The sequence below is a fragment of the Calidris pugnax genome, unplaced genomic scaffold (assembly GCF_001431845.1).
Source record: "Calidris pugnax isolate Ruff unplaced genomic scaffold, ASM143184v1 scaffold71, whole genome shotgun sequence".
NCBI classification, from domain to species: domain Eukaryota; kingdom Metazoa; phylum Chordata; class Aves; order Charadriiformes; family Scolopacidae; genus Calidris; species Calidris pugnax.
In genome coordinates, this window is record NW_015090882.1 from 1254682 (window position 1) to 1271583 (window position 16902).

Here is a 16902-nt window from a genome sequence, read left to right on the forward strand (position 1 = left end):
TTTGAAGAAGTAGGGGTGAATTTGTGGATTTTAGGTTGGGTATTTGTCTCAGTGCACGCTGGCCCATAATGACGGAGAAGCCTTTGCTCTTCAAAAACATTCTTAGTGAGTCACTGTGACTTGTTTCTGATGAGTGCTATTTATCAGTATCCAAATATTTTTTCGTTTTTAGAAGCACTGTACACATCTTGGCTCTCTTTTTACTCTGCTGACAGAATCTTTGTAAGAGCTTCTGAGAGATGCTCTGATGCACCTTCAAATTATTAATAAAAACTATAAATGTCTGCTGTTCCCGTGTCTTACCGTTTCTAAACGTATAGTTGTTTGTATGCATTCCAGCCTACGGGTAGATACAAATGTCAGGAAGGCACAGATGAGCTGCAGATTGTCTTTTTCATCTACTCAGGCTGCTTTGATAAGACCTGTCAGCAACTTTCCAGGTGACCTGGTTATTGATCAGGTTGCTCAGCGTTTGAACAGGCTTCTGTGAAGTGAAGCATCAGGGGTATTTTTCACTCTGCTTTGCCCACTAAAAAGTCACTGGCACAGCTCGGGCTAAGCTTTAACAGCCCCTGGGGTTCGTAAATCAGGAGTTTGTGTGTATGTGGTCTGCTTGGTCACCAAGGCCTGTCCCTTCGGATAGCCTGGTCCTCATTTCCCAAATAGTTCATGGACGAACCAAGTGGAAATTAAAACCGTTGCAGGCAAAGGAGAAGACAGCCCTGTTTTAGTCCACCCAGCACCACAGGTAGACTATATAAATAGACTGTGAGACAGGGAAGGACAGCTATCCTGTCCTGGTTTTGTTGAGTGCAAGCACCATGTGAGAGCCTGCACTTGGTAGGACAGAAGGTCCATCTCTACTGGTACCTGGTTTCCAATAGCCAGGTGCCTGAGAAGACGTGTAAGAGCAGAGCGAGCACAGAGCAGCCCTTCCCTTCTACATCCCCTAGGATTCCCCTAAATCCCTTATGAATTTGAGGCTTGTGGTTTGCAGCAGTTTTGTGTTTGTATTTAATGACATTAGATTACCACTGATCTAATTATTTGAATCTCATGGGAGCTTGTTTCTGATGGACATTCACGGTGGTTTCCCTCGGAACAGGAAAGTCAGGGTAGCAAATGTCATCATACCTGGGACAAAGTTATCAGTTTGGTCTCTCTGAGCAGAAGGGAGTGGGGTGGAAACGGGGTTTTGCTGCAGGAAGTTAACATTTAAATGGACCTGAGCTGGCTTGGGTGTTAATACATCACGGAGATAAATGGTGTGGAGGAGAGTTTATTTCTTTGCTGCTCCGATGCTGGCAGGAGAGTGTGCTCTGTAATTGATTAACAGGGCACAGTACATTGACTTATATGGGGAAAGCTATTATATCTCAGTAACAGGAAGGTATATATGATTCTGGTTTTAGTAAGTAAAAAATTGGATTCTGCAGGAAATAACTAAAACTGCTGAAAGAACCAACAGTTCCCAAGGATTATTTTTTTTCTCTTAAATCTGTGGCATAACAGCATTTCATGTTATGAAGGAAGTTTAAATAGTGCAATATATTTAGTGGAACTTTCATACGGGGCTAGAAATATTAGCTTATGTAAGCAGTCTTTTAACTTTTGTTCTCTTGGACCTAAAGTCATGAGTTACTGATGAGATTTAATGTCTTTTTTAACATCTATTCATTTGAAGTAGAATCCCTCCCTATAATTCATACACATTTATGGTGAATTTCATAGATTTTGAAGCCTAAATGAGCAGGAAGACTGGGGCTGGTGGGAGGGGGATGTTTGTTTTTTAAAGAATGAGAAAGGGAGGTATTTTTGGTTTTATTCTATAGCTTATTAGTTGGTGGCACAGAACAGGCATAGGAAGCGAATGCAGATCTAAACAACAGCGAAGAAAAACTACATCAGCTCTGATTTTTCAGCCCCCTTCCCCACTAGTGGTGATGCCAACCAAACTAAGAAAGCTTAATACTTTCAAAAGAAAGCTTAATACATTCAATACTTCAAAAGCACAAGTACACCAAATGAAGCACAAATGTGACTGTAGAAATTGTGACTGGCCAATATAAAGTGATACCCCCTCCGGGATTTGATTTTTAGTTGTCAACGATGTCAGGCTCCTCTGTCTTACTCTTACTCTGTTGAATCCACGAGGATGGATTAGTGAAGCAGAGAGACAAGGCAGGCCATAGAGGGGAATGATGATTTAGAAGCCAGTACTCTTCCCAAAAATGTTTTTCCATATTTCCTTTTGCGTTGCTTCATCAGTTGTAGCACCAACATCGCAGCTGCCAAAGCAAAAGGAGGAGGTTTTCTCAATAGCTACTGGGATTAGTAAAAGAATGAAAGTTCTAATAAGCTTCTACAATTCTACAAGGTTTTTTTCAGATGTTCAGCTGCTTCTGAACACATTGTCTAAAATCTGGGTTTAATTTTGTTTGCAGAAATTAAGATTTTGCTTACGTTTTATCCCTTTTTAAAACTTTTTTAAACTTTTTTTTTTAATTGCAATTTAGGATAGCTTTTTTTTTTTTTTTTTTTTCTTTTTTTAATTGCAATTTTTTTTTTTTTTTTTTAATAGCATGACTAATAGCCTCCAATTACATTCTGGAATTACTCAAACTGCATAAGTAGCAAACAGTTTTGTAGCTAAATCTTTCTATTCCCAATATTCTTCCATGAAGATGCATGAAGATGATCCTCCCCAGCCCAACCCCACCCTCGTATGAAACTATGGTTGGGGCAAAACTGTATAAACCTAACAGTTTGCTTTAAAAATATACTAAAAAACCCAAGAACAACACAGGAAACTGAACAAAGGACAGAGGTGCTTTACTTGTTCAGCCTGAGCTCTCATTAATAATGAGAACATATTTTTTCTTAACAGTAAATATCATGTGAGATTAAGCAGAGGAAAATACTATGAACAGGTTTGGTAAAGTATTTTTTAAATATTTCTGATGATGTGTTCTTCTGCTTTTAAATGTTTCATTCCATTTTTACCTAGACCAGGGAATTAATGACAAATGACCCCAAATCACTGCTGGCTGCAGTGAGGGCTGTTTGCTAGCAGTCTTCTAGCTGAAACCCCATTTTTACCAACCACCAAAAATACAGCTCTAGATAAAAAAAATGCACGAGAACAACTTGGTCGGTTGAGTCCGTCTTTCTGTGATTCTGACATTTAGGGCAAAATTTGTAATGAGCACTTCAGTCTGCTCTAAGTGTTCTGAAGCACACTTCTGTTCTTAAGCTCTAACCTTGGAAATAATAGCAGCCTGGCCCCCGAGATCTTAATGCATAAGCCCTTGCTCCACGCTGCACCTCTGCTGGGGGGCTGCTTGGATGGGTGGTGGGATGGGATGGGGTGGGATGGGATGGGATGGGATGGTGAGCAGAAGGCACTGTGGTCCTCTGACCAAACGTGCTGTGTAGCTGCAGCCGAAGCAGGGGGAGGAGGGGAATCGATCCCCCTGTTTCATGGTATAAACAATAGTGCTTAAAACTATTTATCTTCCCTTGTCAAAATCCCATCATTAAATAGCGCGGCAGTGAACTTTGGAGTCATTGGAACTGTTCTTTAATTTAGTGCAAAGCAATTGCCCTTTGCTCTTGCCTCTGCCTTTATGCCGGTATGAATTTTGTTTTCTCCCTTAACAAACTCTCAGAGATTTTCGAAGAAAACTTATTTATTTTGTTAAATGTCAAAGCACTGATTCATGAACTAATGTTCTTCTGTACTTCTGTGCTTCGGTTTCTATTGCTGTGTAAGTCATTTTATTTTTCATTACAAGAGCCTGGAAATTTTTTAAGAGACCTGCATTATAAATGAGTGGATTCAGTCGCAATCCTTTTTATTTCCCTTAAAATTCCTCGGTTGAGGGCAGGATTAATTCAGTCACCGTGTGGGCTCCCCTCTGCCCATCAGGGGTGATGTGATGCTTTCCAGGTACACACCCCGGGGTGTTTCTGCTGGTGGCAGAGCTGCCCTGCAGCCCCTGTGTTTAAAAGGATGAGCCAATCCCATCAGGGCAGGTTACATATATATTTTTTTTCTGCTGTGATAGGTTGTACCTGAAATGCAAACGAGCAATTTAACCTACATATTTCACCCATCTGGTGAAACGACGGAGGAAAAACGAGAACAAAGGGCAGTACTTTAATTATCTAAGTATTTGAAAAAATCCAAAGCTGGTTCCCTTTATTCTAATTTACATAACTTCATACAACAGCAGGTTTATTTTAAACTTTCCTTTTCATTAGAAGGGCAAAGATTTTGATTTTGTTTTCTCCCATCTTAGATGCTAATACCAAGTTAATCTTCTTCATACTGAGCAAAGTAGAAGTGAAGTGCTTGAATGGATTATGGAGATTATATATTTTTTAAAAAGATTATTTTGTTAATTTCTTTTCAGTAAGTGTGATAATTGAGAGGCATTTATTCATGTGGACGAATTTATTTTCTTTTTTAAAATATCAGGTTATTAGCACTTTTATTACAGAACTGAAAGTTTATATCTTATCTACTTTTCACAAAGCTTTCGTGATAATATTTTTCTTTAGCATTACATTTTCTTGTCATTAAAAACATTCCAGATATATCAGGGTAGGCTTTTTTGTTCGTTTACAGTATCTATGAGGACAGTGGTGGCCCAAGGTTAGGCCACCATTACCTAATTACGTTACCATTACCTAATTTTGTCCTGACTTTGATGAAGTCTTTATTTTCTCATGTCAGGGGGTGTGTGCCTGTGTAGTTTATTTGTTTATGGGTTTTCTCGTGGTTTGGTGTGTGTGTGGGGGGGTTGTGGGTTTGCTTTTTTGTTGGTTTGGGGTTTTTTTTTGGTTTGGGTGTGGGTTTTTTTTACTTAACTGTTGGACGTAGCTGCATGCATTCCACATGTACAGAATCCCAGAATGCTATGGGGTTGGAAGGGACCTCTGGAGATCATCTAGTCCACCCCCCTGCCAAAGCAGGTCCACCCAGAGCAGGTCCCACAGGAACGTGTCCAGGTGGGCTTGAATGTCTCCAGAGAAGGAGCCTCCACCCCCTCCCTGGGCAGCCTCTGCCAGGGCTCTGCCACCCTCACAGGAAAGAAATTCCTCCTCATGTTTAGGTGGAACTTCTTATGTTCAGGTTTGTGCCCATTTCCTCTTGTCCTGTCCCTGGGCACCACTGCACAAAGACTGCCCCCATCCTCCTCACACCCACCCTTTCAGTATTTATAAGTGTTGATCAGCCTTCTATTCTCCAGACTAAACAGACCCAAGTCCCTCAGCCTTTCCTCATCAGAGAGATGCTCCAGGCCCCTGATCATCTTTGTAGCCTCCGCTGTCCCCTCTCCAGCAGTTCCCTGTCCTTCTGCAACTGGGGAGCCCAGAACTGGTCCCAGTGCTCCAGCTGGGGCCTCCCCAGGGCAGAGCAGAGGGGCAGGATGCCCTCCCTCCCTCCACCTGCTGCTCACACTCTTCCTGATGCCCCCCAGGATGCCATTGACCTTCTTGGCCACAAGGGCCCATTGCTGGCTCCTGGGCATCCTGTTGGCCACCAGGACTCCCAGGTCTTTCTCCTCAGAGCTGCTCTCCAGCAGGTCAGCCCCCAGCACCCGACACAAAAATCCCAAGTACTGGTATTTTTTACCAAGTATGAAAATACCAAGGCTGGTTTATCACAGAATCACAGAATCTTCATGGTTGGAAGGGACCTTTGAGATCATCAAGTCCAACCATACACAGACACACAAAAAAGCCCCCCAATAATCTCGGGCACTAGAGCATGTCCTGAAGTGCCACATCTACACGTTTCTTAAGTCCCTCCAGGGATGGTGACTCCACCACCTCCCTGGGCAGGCATGTCATTACGTTACTACCCAAGAGAAAAATAAAGGGTGCATTGCCCCTTAGTAGGTGTGAATAATGAACAGCATAAAGTGAATCTCTTTTCTTGTGTTTCAGAAAAGTGTGATGAACCTCTGGTCTCAGCGTTACCCCACTCCTCCTTCAGCAGCTCCTCGTCGATGACAAGCAGCTACGTGCCAGGGTATGCCAAGTTAAACAAGCGAGGAGGTAAGGGGTGCTCTCTGCCTTAACCTTCGGATTTTTCAAGAAAAAAAAAAAACATCACTAGTGATATTTTCAATATGCTTTTTACGTAGAATATTATTGCTTGTTTTAACAAAGTTTTAGTTGTCTGATGGGCTGTTTTGGTAAACGTAATGAATTTCTATGTCATTGTGGGTGGCAGTAATTGCCTATCAGAATACCATTTTGATACCCATCTCTGCCTTAATTTCACAGGAATCATACTTTTAAACATGAAAATTTCGATTAACAGAAAATTAGTATTCTGAATATTATTAGTTTTATGTTTTTCTAAATACTATAAATCTAAAAGTCCTAAAACCTAACATTTCACAGATTCTTGGGGAATTAGCTTGTGAATCAATTGTGAATCAAGGGCCCATTGCTGGCTCATGGTCATCCTGTTGTCCACCAGGACTCCCAGATCTTTCTCCTCAGAGCTGCTCTCCAGCAGGTCACCCCCAACCTGTCCTGGTGCAGGGGGTTATTTCTCCCCAGGTGCAGCACCCCACACTTGCCTTTGTTGAATTTCACCAGGTTCCTCTCTGCCCAACTCTCCAGCCTGTCCAGGTCTCTCTGTATGGCCACACAGCCTTCTGGGGTGTCAGCCACCCCTCCTAGTTTTGTGTCACCAGCAAACTTGCTGAGGGTACCTTCCATCCCTTCGTCCAGGTCATTGATGAATGTATTGAAGAGGACTGGACCCAGCACTGACCCCTGGGGAACACCACTTGTTACAGACTTCCAGCTGGATTCTGTGCCCCTGATCACAACCCTTTGGGTTCCGTCTTTCAGCCAGTTTTCAATCCACTTGACTGTCCATTCATCTAACCCACACTTCCTAAGCTTAGCTACAAGGATGCTGTGGGAGATGGTGTCAAAAGCCTTGCTGAAGTCAAGGTAGACAACATCCACCGCCCTCTTCCAGCCAGTCATGCCATCATAGAAAGCTATCAGGTTAATCTGACGTGACTTCCCCTTGGTAAATCCATGTTGACTACTTCTGATAGCCTTCTTTTCCTCCATATGCTCTGAGATGACACCCAGGATGAGGTGTTCCATCACCTTTCCAGGGATGGAGGTGAGGCTGACTGGTCTGTAATTTCCCAGGTCCTCCTTCTTGCCCTTTGTGAAGACTGGGATGACATTGGCCTTTCTCCAGTCCTTGGGCACCTCGCCTGTTCTCCAGGGCCTCTCAAAGATGATGGAGAGTGGCCCTGCAATGACTTCTGTCAGCTCCCTCAGCACTCTCGGGTGTATCCCATCCGGACCCATGGACTTGTGGATGTCCAGCCTTCTTAACTGATCTCTAACTTGGTCCTCCTCCACCAAGGGAAGATCTTCCTTAGTCCAGACTTTCTCTGATTCATCCAAAGCCCATGGCTCCCAGGGGTTGGCCTGAGCAGTAAAGACTGAGACAAAGAAGGCATTCAGCAACTCAGCCTTCCCTACATCTTCTGTTACCATGGCCCGACTCATTCAACAGCAGGCCCACATTTTCTTTAGTTTTCTTTCTGCCTCCAATAGAATTGAAGAACCCCTTCTTGTTGTCTTTGACATCTCTTGCCAATTTTAATTCCGAGGAGGCCTTGGCTTTCCTTGTTTCTTCCCTACAGAGTCTAACAGCTTCTCTGTAATCCTCCCAAGTGGTCAGTCCCTTCTTCCACTTGGTGTAAACCTCCTTCTTCCACTTTAGTTTTTTCAGTTTTAGGTTTTTTTGCTCAACCACCCAAGTCTCCTGCTTCCCTTGCTTGATTTCTTGCTCTTGGGAATGCAGTGGTCCTGTGCTTGGAGAAGGCAATGTTTGAATATTGTCCAGCTCTCTTGAGCCCCCTTGCCTTCCCATGTTCTCCGCCAATTTTTTATACTACTGTTTGTGAAGATTCTGAGTTAAACCTCCCCCACACACACCTTATGAGCAAAGCCATGAATTTACTGTTAGCCTGATTGTAATCCTAATCAAAGAATAAATATTGGTCTATCTGTTATTACAAAAAAAAAAAAAAAAAAAAAGAAAAAAAAAAAAGAAAGAGAAGAAAACATACTGTTAGGGAGAAAAGTCTCAATAATACACCAGACTATATACACAAACTTCCTTGTCTCTATCCCTTTCCCTGGTGTTACACTCCCCCTGTCCCAGCTCCTCCAAGCCTTTTGGTGGACGGCTCTAGCTGGGGTGGAGGCTATGGTGCATTGTCACCATCCCAGACTCTTTGCTGGGAGGAGGACACAGATGTCAGTGACAGCATTGAGGTTGAGGTTAACCTCTGCTGGAGGTTAATTATAGGTGTTCTCAGGGAATGAGGTAATGGGACCTGAGCCATGAGGGTGACCAAGCAGAAGACATGGGCAGCCCTGGCTGCTGGGGTACCATCCCCTGTCCACAAGCTTGGTGGGCACTGCTGGTGGCACCAGCAGGTTCTGCCAGTTGTCTGGAGATCTTCGCACAGGAAGGGACGAGCCAGGTCTGATGCTGAGCCAGGGAGCTCAATCCACAACTGGGGAAGAAATGGGGTGGGCATAGGTACACCTAGGACATGGCTCAGGAAGGCAGAGTGGGTCCCCAGGGGGACTGGGCAAGGCAATTATGACCTGCTGGTACCCTCAGGACCTGACATTGATCTTTACTAGACCACAGCTCCCTATGTCTGAATTCTCTGCACATAGATTTTTTACCTGTGTAGGATTCTTCTTCTTTGATCTCTTTGTTCTCTTGTTTTTTTTGTTCTCTAAAATCAGCCTTAGCCAGCTCCAGAGGTTGCTCTCTTTTAATGACTGCTAATTGACCTGGTGAGTTGCTTACAGCCCTGCTCCCTCTGGTACCACCCTGTGCCTGTATTTTCAACACCTCTGCCATCGTCCCACGGTTGTAGTCCTCTACGCTGCATTTTTGTCCTACAGCAATAGCTTGTTCTCTGCAGAATACCTAATTCAGGCAGAGAAATACACCAAAATCGTTATACCCATAGTCGCTAGCCTGTGCAATCACAAAGCTGAGTTAGAGGTAACACCGATTGGGCTGTGTTACCTGGTGGTTAGAGAACTGCTGTTACAATTAAACGAGGCAAACAGAAGCTGAAGCCCAGCCTAGAGAAGCCGTGACCCCCAAGCTCTCATCCTGATGCAGAGCCTGTGGCCTGTTCCTGGTGTTGGCCGTTGCGTTGGTTGTAGGCCTGCAGATAACATTGTTTGTTGCTCCAGGAATTTAGAAGATGACTTCTGAATGAGAATAGATGCTGGTTTTATGCCGGCTTCAGGATTTCACTTCAGCATTGCCCTTAATTTTTTCACATTAGAATTCTCAGTCCTTCTGTTGGGGTGTGTCTGAACGTGGGGGTTGAAAGGCAGGTGGGTCCCTCACTTTGTGTTTTCAACTGCTCGTTGTCTGGGTGAAAGCAGTTAAGGGACAGCTCGGTTCTAAAACACTGCTCATCATTTAGGTTGAATTCTGCTCTATCTGATCACATTTATGTTCATTTGCATTCTATTCCCTGTTCTAAAATATAAAAAAAGTCATTAGTATCACTTTAATAAAATACAGCTTTACATCAGCTTGCTGGGCAGGACCTTCAAATTGATTTGAGATGACTATTTCTCCTTTTAGTTTACTAGACCTCTTATTCTTTTGTAAGTGAAAGGCAAATCAGACATTGGGAATTTCAGTTTTTTCTTTTAATTGTATTTACACTCCCCTTTCTTACCCTTATAATTGCTAGAGTGGAGTTTCTTTTAATGATATTTCCGTAGCAATATGGATCTACGGTGCTGTCATTATCAAGCAGTTGCTTAATTACTCTCTCAAAAGGTCATTTTAAATTTAGTTGCATCTCTCTGCTTATACAGCAACTTCTTTCAACTGCTGTCACCCATCCCATGATTCCCATGAAGCCCAGCATACATACTTTTCAAAACTCAAGTTTCAATATGTACATTACCTGGGTTTGCTTTCCTGATTCTAGTGCCAGTAAAATCACTGCAGAATTCAGAAATGTGTTTAATGTGGCAATTCAGCCTTCCCTGTGTTTATGCTTCTGCTTCTACAAATGATGGAAAATAGCTCAGTCTTAATGCTGAGCTATCTTACAACATCATGGAATTACAGATATTGCTAACCAAACCAGTAATAAGGGAATCCAATTTTTTTCTCTCCAAAGAGTCATTATCAGCTAATAGGTTCCCAAATCAAATGTGCTATTTAAACCACACTATGCTCAAGTCATTAAATAGAAAGAGCTCCCCCTCCCCTAGCCCCAGACCCTTTAAATTAAAGGAATATGAATTTGAAAATTCTAGTCTCCAACCCAATTATATTTTCCTTTGCCATTTTCACGGCACTTCATTCTAGACTGGAAAACACTTTAGCAGGCTAGATAGTGTATTTTATTCTATTGATTAAGACACTGATTTACTGAACAGTCACATCATGTAATTAAGAAGGTTGCAGTTGTCACTGTAGTTATTCTGGTTCAGTTTCCTGCTATCACTGTTGCAACTGGAAGGATGCACATCAAAGAGTTTAATACTTTCAGGAGTTTTTAGTTGGCTTCAAAAGCAGAAAAACATCCATGAATTTGTTCCTAATGTTTGGTATCGCTTTGTTTACAAATCCCGTAACTAGTCATCTAGGCAAACAGAACTAAAATTTCATGGAATTATAGTTATCTGGAACCTGAGCCTCCAGGATGTATGGTTAGGGTATTTTGCGATGTCAGTATATGAGAATATCTCACATTTTTCACAGCTGTCTACTCGGAGCCCTGTAAGCCTTTGCTAATTTACAGATCAGTACATATACTTTGTTCAAAGGAAATGCAGATTTGATGGACAGAGTAAAACTTGATTAGAAAATTTTACCTCTCCAAATCTGTTTACTTGGTGCTGCATGTTCTTGCCCCTTGGTCCTGTTCTTCTCCTTATTTCTCATTAGTGTAAGCAAAGAGAAGCTTACCTGAGCTTCTCCTGAGCTGCTCTGGGGACAAAAAAAAAATAAAAATTGCTGATTATAGAAAAAAATATTCAGTGGTTACCTGAAGCCCCAATTTCTATGTCAGTGAGTAAGAGTCTTTGATTTACATGGTGGTTACATCTGTGAATCTGTGCTTCCTCAATCACAAAGAGCCCGAGGCTCGGGGGTACGATGCCAGCTCCCTCTTTCACTGACCCCCAAAGCAAGCAAATTGCTTTCATTTGATTCTCATGGGAAGAAGCAGGGAACAAGAAGGCCCCCCAAAAATGTAGACTGTTTTGTCTTTTGCTCTCTGTGAGCGAAGGAAGGTGTTTCCTCTGCTGTACTACTACTTACCAACTCATTTAATGGGTGTCAGTGCTGGGTGACGCACTGATTCTAGTTGAAGAGCGGGGGGTTACTGGAAGTGGGCAACACGGGTTTACCAAGGGTAAATCATGTATGACCAATCTGATAGCCTTCTATGATGCTATAGCTGGTTGGTTGGATGAAGGAAGGGCAGCAGATGTCATCTACCTTGACTTCAGCAAGGCTTTTGACACTGTCTCCCATAACATCCTCATTGGGAAACTGAGGCAGTATGGGCTGGATGAGGGGACAGTGAGGTGGATTGAGAACTGGCTGTGTGACAGGACCCAAAGGGTAATGATTAATGGAGCAGGTTCAAGTTGGAAGCCTGTAACCAGTGGTGTCCCCCAGGGGTCAATACTTGGTCCAGTGCTGTTCAGTATATTCATCAGTGACCTGGACGAGGGGACAGAGTGTATCCTCAGCAAGTTTGCTGATGGTACCAAACTGGGAGGGGTGGCTGACACCCCGGAGGGCTGTGCTGCCATCCAGCGAGACTTGGACAGGCTGGAGGGCTGGGCAAGGAAGAACCTCATGAGGTTCAACAGGGAAAAGTGTAGGGTCCTGCACCTGGGGAAGAAGAATGTCAGGCACCAATACAGGTTAGGGGTGGATCTGCTGGAGACAAGCTCTGAAGAGAAGGATCTGAGGGTCCTGGTGGACAACAAAATGACAATGAGCAAGCAGTGTGCTCTTGTGGCCAGGAAGGCCAATGGGATCCTGGGCTGCGTAGGGAAGAGTGTGGCCAGCAGGTCAAGGGAGGTCATTCTGCCCCTCTACTCTGCACTGGGGAGGCCACAACTGGAATCCTGCCTCCAGTGCTGGGCTCCCCAGTTCAAGAGAGACAGGGAACTACTGGAGAGAGTCCAGCGAAGGGCGACAAAGATGATTCAAGGATTTGAGCATCTCCCTGATGAGGAGAGACTGAGAGAGCTGGGACTCTTTAGTCTGGAGAAGAGAAGGCTGAGGGGAGACCTTATCAATGCTGACAAGTATCTCAAGGGCGGGCTGAGGGAGGAGGGAACCAGACTCTTTTCAGTGGTTCCCAGTGAGAGGACGAGGGGCAACGGGCACAAGCTGGAACATAAGAGGTTCCACTCAAATATGAGAAAAAACAACTTCACGGTGAGGGTGACAGAGCCCTGGCAGAGGCTGCCCAGGGAGGGTGTGGAGTCCCCTTCTCTGGAGATTTTCAAGACCCGCCTGGATGCTCCTGAGTAACATGCTCTGACAAGCTCTGGGCGGTCCTGCTTTGGCAGGGGAGTTGGACTAGATGATCTCTAGGGTCCCTTCCAACTCTAAACATTCAGTGAAATTCAGTGAAGCAATTGCTGCTGTCCCTGTCACGCCTGCAAAGTAAGTGTGGGGAGAAGAACCTGTGGAACGTGAGATGTGGCAAAGCTTGTGTGGAGGCTGGAAGGATGTGGATAATTGGGCAGCGAGGGCAGGGGTGGGGAAGGCAGAGCGTGGAGCCTCCGGACTTCTGTTAAAGGCTCATAAGCAAAAAGCTTCTACTTACAAAGCTAAATGGCAGTGAGTTAGCAACTCTTCAGACAAAGGTCGCTGGAGTCAGGTTCTATCAAATTATCCTCTGTCAAGTAACGTCCTTTTTCATTTTTAACAACTAAGCCTTAGCACTCTACTGTATTGTTTTATCATATTTTTAAACTATAAAAATTACTAGCGTGTTGTTCAGTGCCCATATAACAAAGTTACAGATTATTTTTGAAATGTCTGTAGTTTGTGTGGGAAAAAAAGGCAACACAGAAGAGGAGAAAGGTACAGGGCTTTTATTTTTTGTTCCTGTCATTATCACTGTTTTCTGAATATAAGCAAAGATAGTTAAATCTTTGAATACTAGAAAGTCCTAAAACTTTCTACCTTAGACTCACTTCTTAAAAAAAAGTATTTTGAATATTCTCTCAGTTATCAGCTCACATTCTGTACCTGTGTAAATCAAACATTTCTAAGTGTGTTAAACGGTCCTGTTGAATATTTGGAGAAATATGAGAATGTGTTACCTTTGAAAAAAAGATTTATTTTTCCTTTTCAAGATGACTGACACGCGAGTCATTCTCATTGGCACACTGACAGCACTGTAGCACACCTAAACTAAAATCTAGTTAGGAGACTAGCTGAAAGATTTCGGAGTTCCTTCCATTTTTGTCATACCTATTCTTCTGCAGAAGTAGCCCCTAGTGCTACCACCTCACTAACTAAAGTGGCAGCAGAGGAAAGGAGAGTTCTCAATTAGAGAACTCGTTCTAGAGCTTTTTAAAAATCTGTCTAGAGAAGCTTTTGCATATGTGATGTCAAGGTTATAAGGTCTAATGTCTTACGACCTGCCATCAGTAGAACCAATGGACTGCAGCACATCATGAGGAGGACTCGGAGCACACGTTTGATATAATGCATTATCAATCTTCCTTTTAATGGTTCCCAAGCTATTGGACCTTACACTTCTCACCAGTACAGGAATTAATGCTGCCCATCATCCACCTCATACCATTTTAATTTAGGGAAGAAATTCTACATTATTTCAACATAATGTAATGTTATATAATGTAATTGGAAGCTGCTTGAAACTGAGCAGAGTCTCAGAACTTCAGAAGTAATCCCAGCAGACAGTGAAAGTATGAAGGTCATAATGAATCTTTGGATGTATGGAAATTATCTTTTGCACAGTGGAATAAAGAAGAAGAAATTTGCCATCCAGGGTTTGCTTTCAAGTCCAGTGGTAGGGGAGAATCTGAAGCTGCCAACAAAATTGATGGAATGCAGAGGGAAGCTTCTGCAGGAAAGTTGATGTTCAAAAAGCAGTCCTTTTATCACCACTATGTAACCCCTGTCTAGGCTTTCATGATGCTTTTTAATCAGGGTGCTGATCTTGACCTGTTATTGGAATTATTGATATGTCTATAAAACAAACATCAGTAATTGGCATAGGTGTTGGCATAGGTGAAATTGAGACAGTATGGGTTTTTTCTCAGCAGAATTTTACATTTTGGCTTCTGTGTGGAAGATGCAAGAACTTGTCTATGATGGAAAATGAGTTTTTTATTCCCCAAATCATTCCCAGTAAATCATTTACATCTGTTCTGCAACAGCTCTTCCAATATAAAAAATGCTTCTGAGAGTCTCACTTGAGAAGAAATTGGGGAGACCTGGCTATTAAAACCTCCAAAACCATAACCAATATCATCACTTTTCTGGTTCCTGTTTGCTTTTCTGTAATAGTGTATGAAAAGCGACCTTAAAGATCATCCAGTTCCAACCCCCTGCCCTGGGCAGGGACACCTCCCACCAGACCAGGTTGCTCCAAGCCCCATCCAGCCTGGCCTCGAACCCCTCCAGGGATGGGGCAGCCACAGCTTCTCTGCCCAACCTGGGCCAGGCTCTCACCACCCTCACAGCAAAGAATTTCTTCCTAATATCTCATCTAAATCTCCCCTCTTTCAGTTTAAAACCATTACCCCTCGTCCTGCCCCTACATTCCCATCTCTCCTGTAGCCCCCATTCAGGTACTGGAAGGCTGCTATAAGGTCTTCCAGAGCCTTGTCTTCTCCAGGCTGAACAACCCCAGCTCTCTCAGCCTGTCCTGTAGTTTTCCTTTTGACAAAATGAATGTAAAAGGGATGGTTTGCATCAGCCTGGATTCTTTGAGCTGTTTGGGCTTCTCTTTTCAGGGGACTTGCCAGGAATTTAGTTTCGGTGTGTATCTGGTGAATCTCAGAAGTAAGGAGGTGCTCACTCTGCAGTGACGTTGTCCAGATAGGGACAGTGGGTGCTAGCATACAGTAATTAGGACACCGTAGATCATCACCTTAAATCCTGCCATCTCCTTGTGTCGGTAAGACCTTAGGACACACTGAGAATGCCTGTACTCAGCATCACTCGTTATATTTTGATTAAAACCCTCTTAAGGGAAAGTCGTTATAGAGTTGCCAGTGTTTTGTACATTCCCTGCCCAGATGACTGGGTGCTGGCTTTTCTGAGTAGGGAAGCACTTAAGGGTAATGGATAGAGTAGCATAAAAGAATAGCAACAACAACCATGAGAAATAGAGTAGTATCATCCACTTAGCTTTTGTCTGTCTATAAGAGAGCTCTTGCCGAGTAAGAATTTGTAAATAATTAAAATATCGTTGCCTTTAAATAAATAAACAAACAGCAGTTCCCTTTCTGTAAATACGTTCTGTAGATAAAAACATGTTGTGCAGTTCAGTGTGGTTTATTTGCTGACACTATGCCATGTAATACGGAGTAGATCAAATTAGGTGATCGGAAATCAGGGGAAATTAAATGTTGCTACCTATTCTATAATTACTTTTTCCATTTAAAACATGTGGAAAAAGAGTTATTCATAACTGAAATGCTTGATGTATCAATGCAACCTTAGAAACACGTTTGCACTGGATGTGGAATTCTTTGTGTTGCACCCAGTATAAACAACAGTATTTCTGGCACGTTTTAGAGAGAGTACGAGTAACTCACGTTTTGTGTGTGTTTGTTTTATCCACTTCAAGACGTAGCTCCTCGATGGGCCCCTTTACTTGTGAGAGTAAATGAAATCACTTCTATTTTATTAGTGACATGGCCTTTTGGTATTATTCCTAATAAAATTTTTTGCATAACAATAACTTCCACCTCCGGGTTTATTCTTCTTTTAAATACTTCAGGCTCAGCTCCTCATTTGTGAGTTCTTTTGGAACTAGAAAGAAAAGCCTCGTAGGAAAGGCATTTGTCCCCTCATGGCTATTAGGTCATGGTCAAATATTACTGCTGGATTCATACAATTTTCTGTATGTTTATATCTGCCTCGTATCCTACCACATAATCAATTTTCCTTGTTCCTCACCTTCGAAATAAATAGCTGGGCACCCTGCTTTGATTTGTAGCACAGCTCACTTCAGCTCCATGAATACTTCTATCTCTGTTTCTAAGACAGTTGTGCTCCGCTGGCCTCAGCACTTGTTTTCTGTGCTTCGGTGATCTCGCCTTAATAAAACATTTTCCATAAATACCTAACATTTTGTAGAAGGAATTCTTAAAAATACAAATAAAGATGTCTGCACTCACTCATTCCTCTGAAGCCACCGTCTCTTTCAGTCTCTGGAGCAATATATGGGGCAGCAGGAAAAAACATGCAAGAAGACAGCAGATTTTGTGAAGGAAGGATATGCATCAAAAAGGGGAAAAAATAGTGGCAGTGTACAGCCAGGTCAGACTGATGCATTGAAAAAGTAACTTTACAAAGGAAAAACATGACCCTTTTAATTCAAAACACAATCCAAGGAACAAAGTGTGGAAAGTGAAGCTCAAATAATTGGATAAAAATAAAGCATCATTAGTTTATGTTAATTTACCGTAGCCTGACGGATACAGAAAGCATGACCGTTTTTTCCAGTTCGTAACTGATTTGTTAATTAAAGTGCTCAGAATACCTAATTGGCTTATTTGCTGCATGTCTAGATGGGGAGGAGGGAAAAAAAATAATACTGAGCTCTC

At 42.8% G+C, this 16902-nt stretch overlaps 1 protein-coding gene across 1 annotated transcript in view; it reads left to right on the top strand.

Annotated features, from left to right (window-relative positions):
* The window catches only part of CNTNAP2 (contactin associated protein-like 2), a 1244457-nt gene that overhangs the window by 382769 nt on the left and 844786 nt on the right, over positions 1–16902 (top strand). Inside the window, exon 2 of the mRNA XM_014946966.1 lies at positions 5956–6066. Within this exon, the coding sequence (XP_014802452.1) occupies positions 5956–6066 (111 nt within the window). The remainder of the gene's footprint in view (positions 1–5955; positions 6067–16902) is intronic.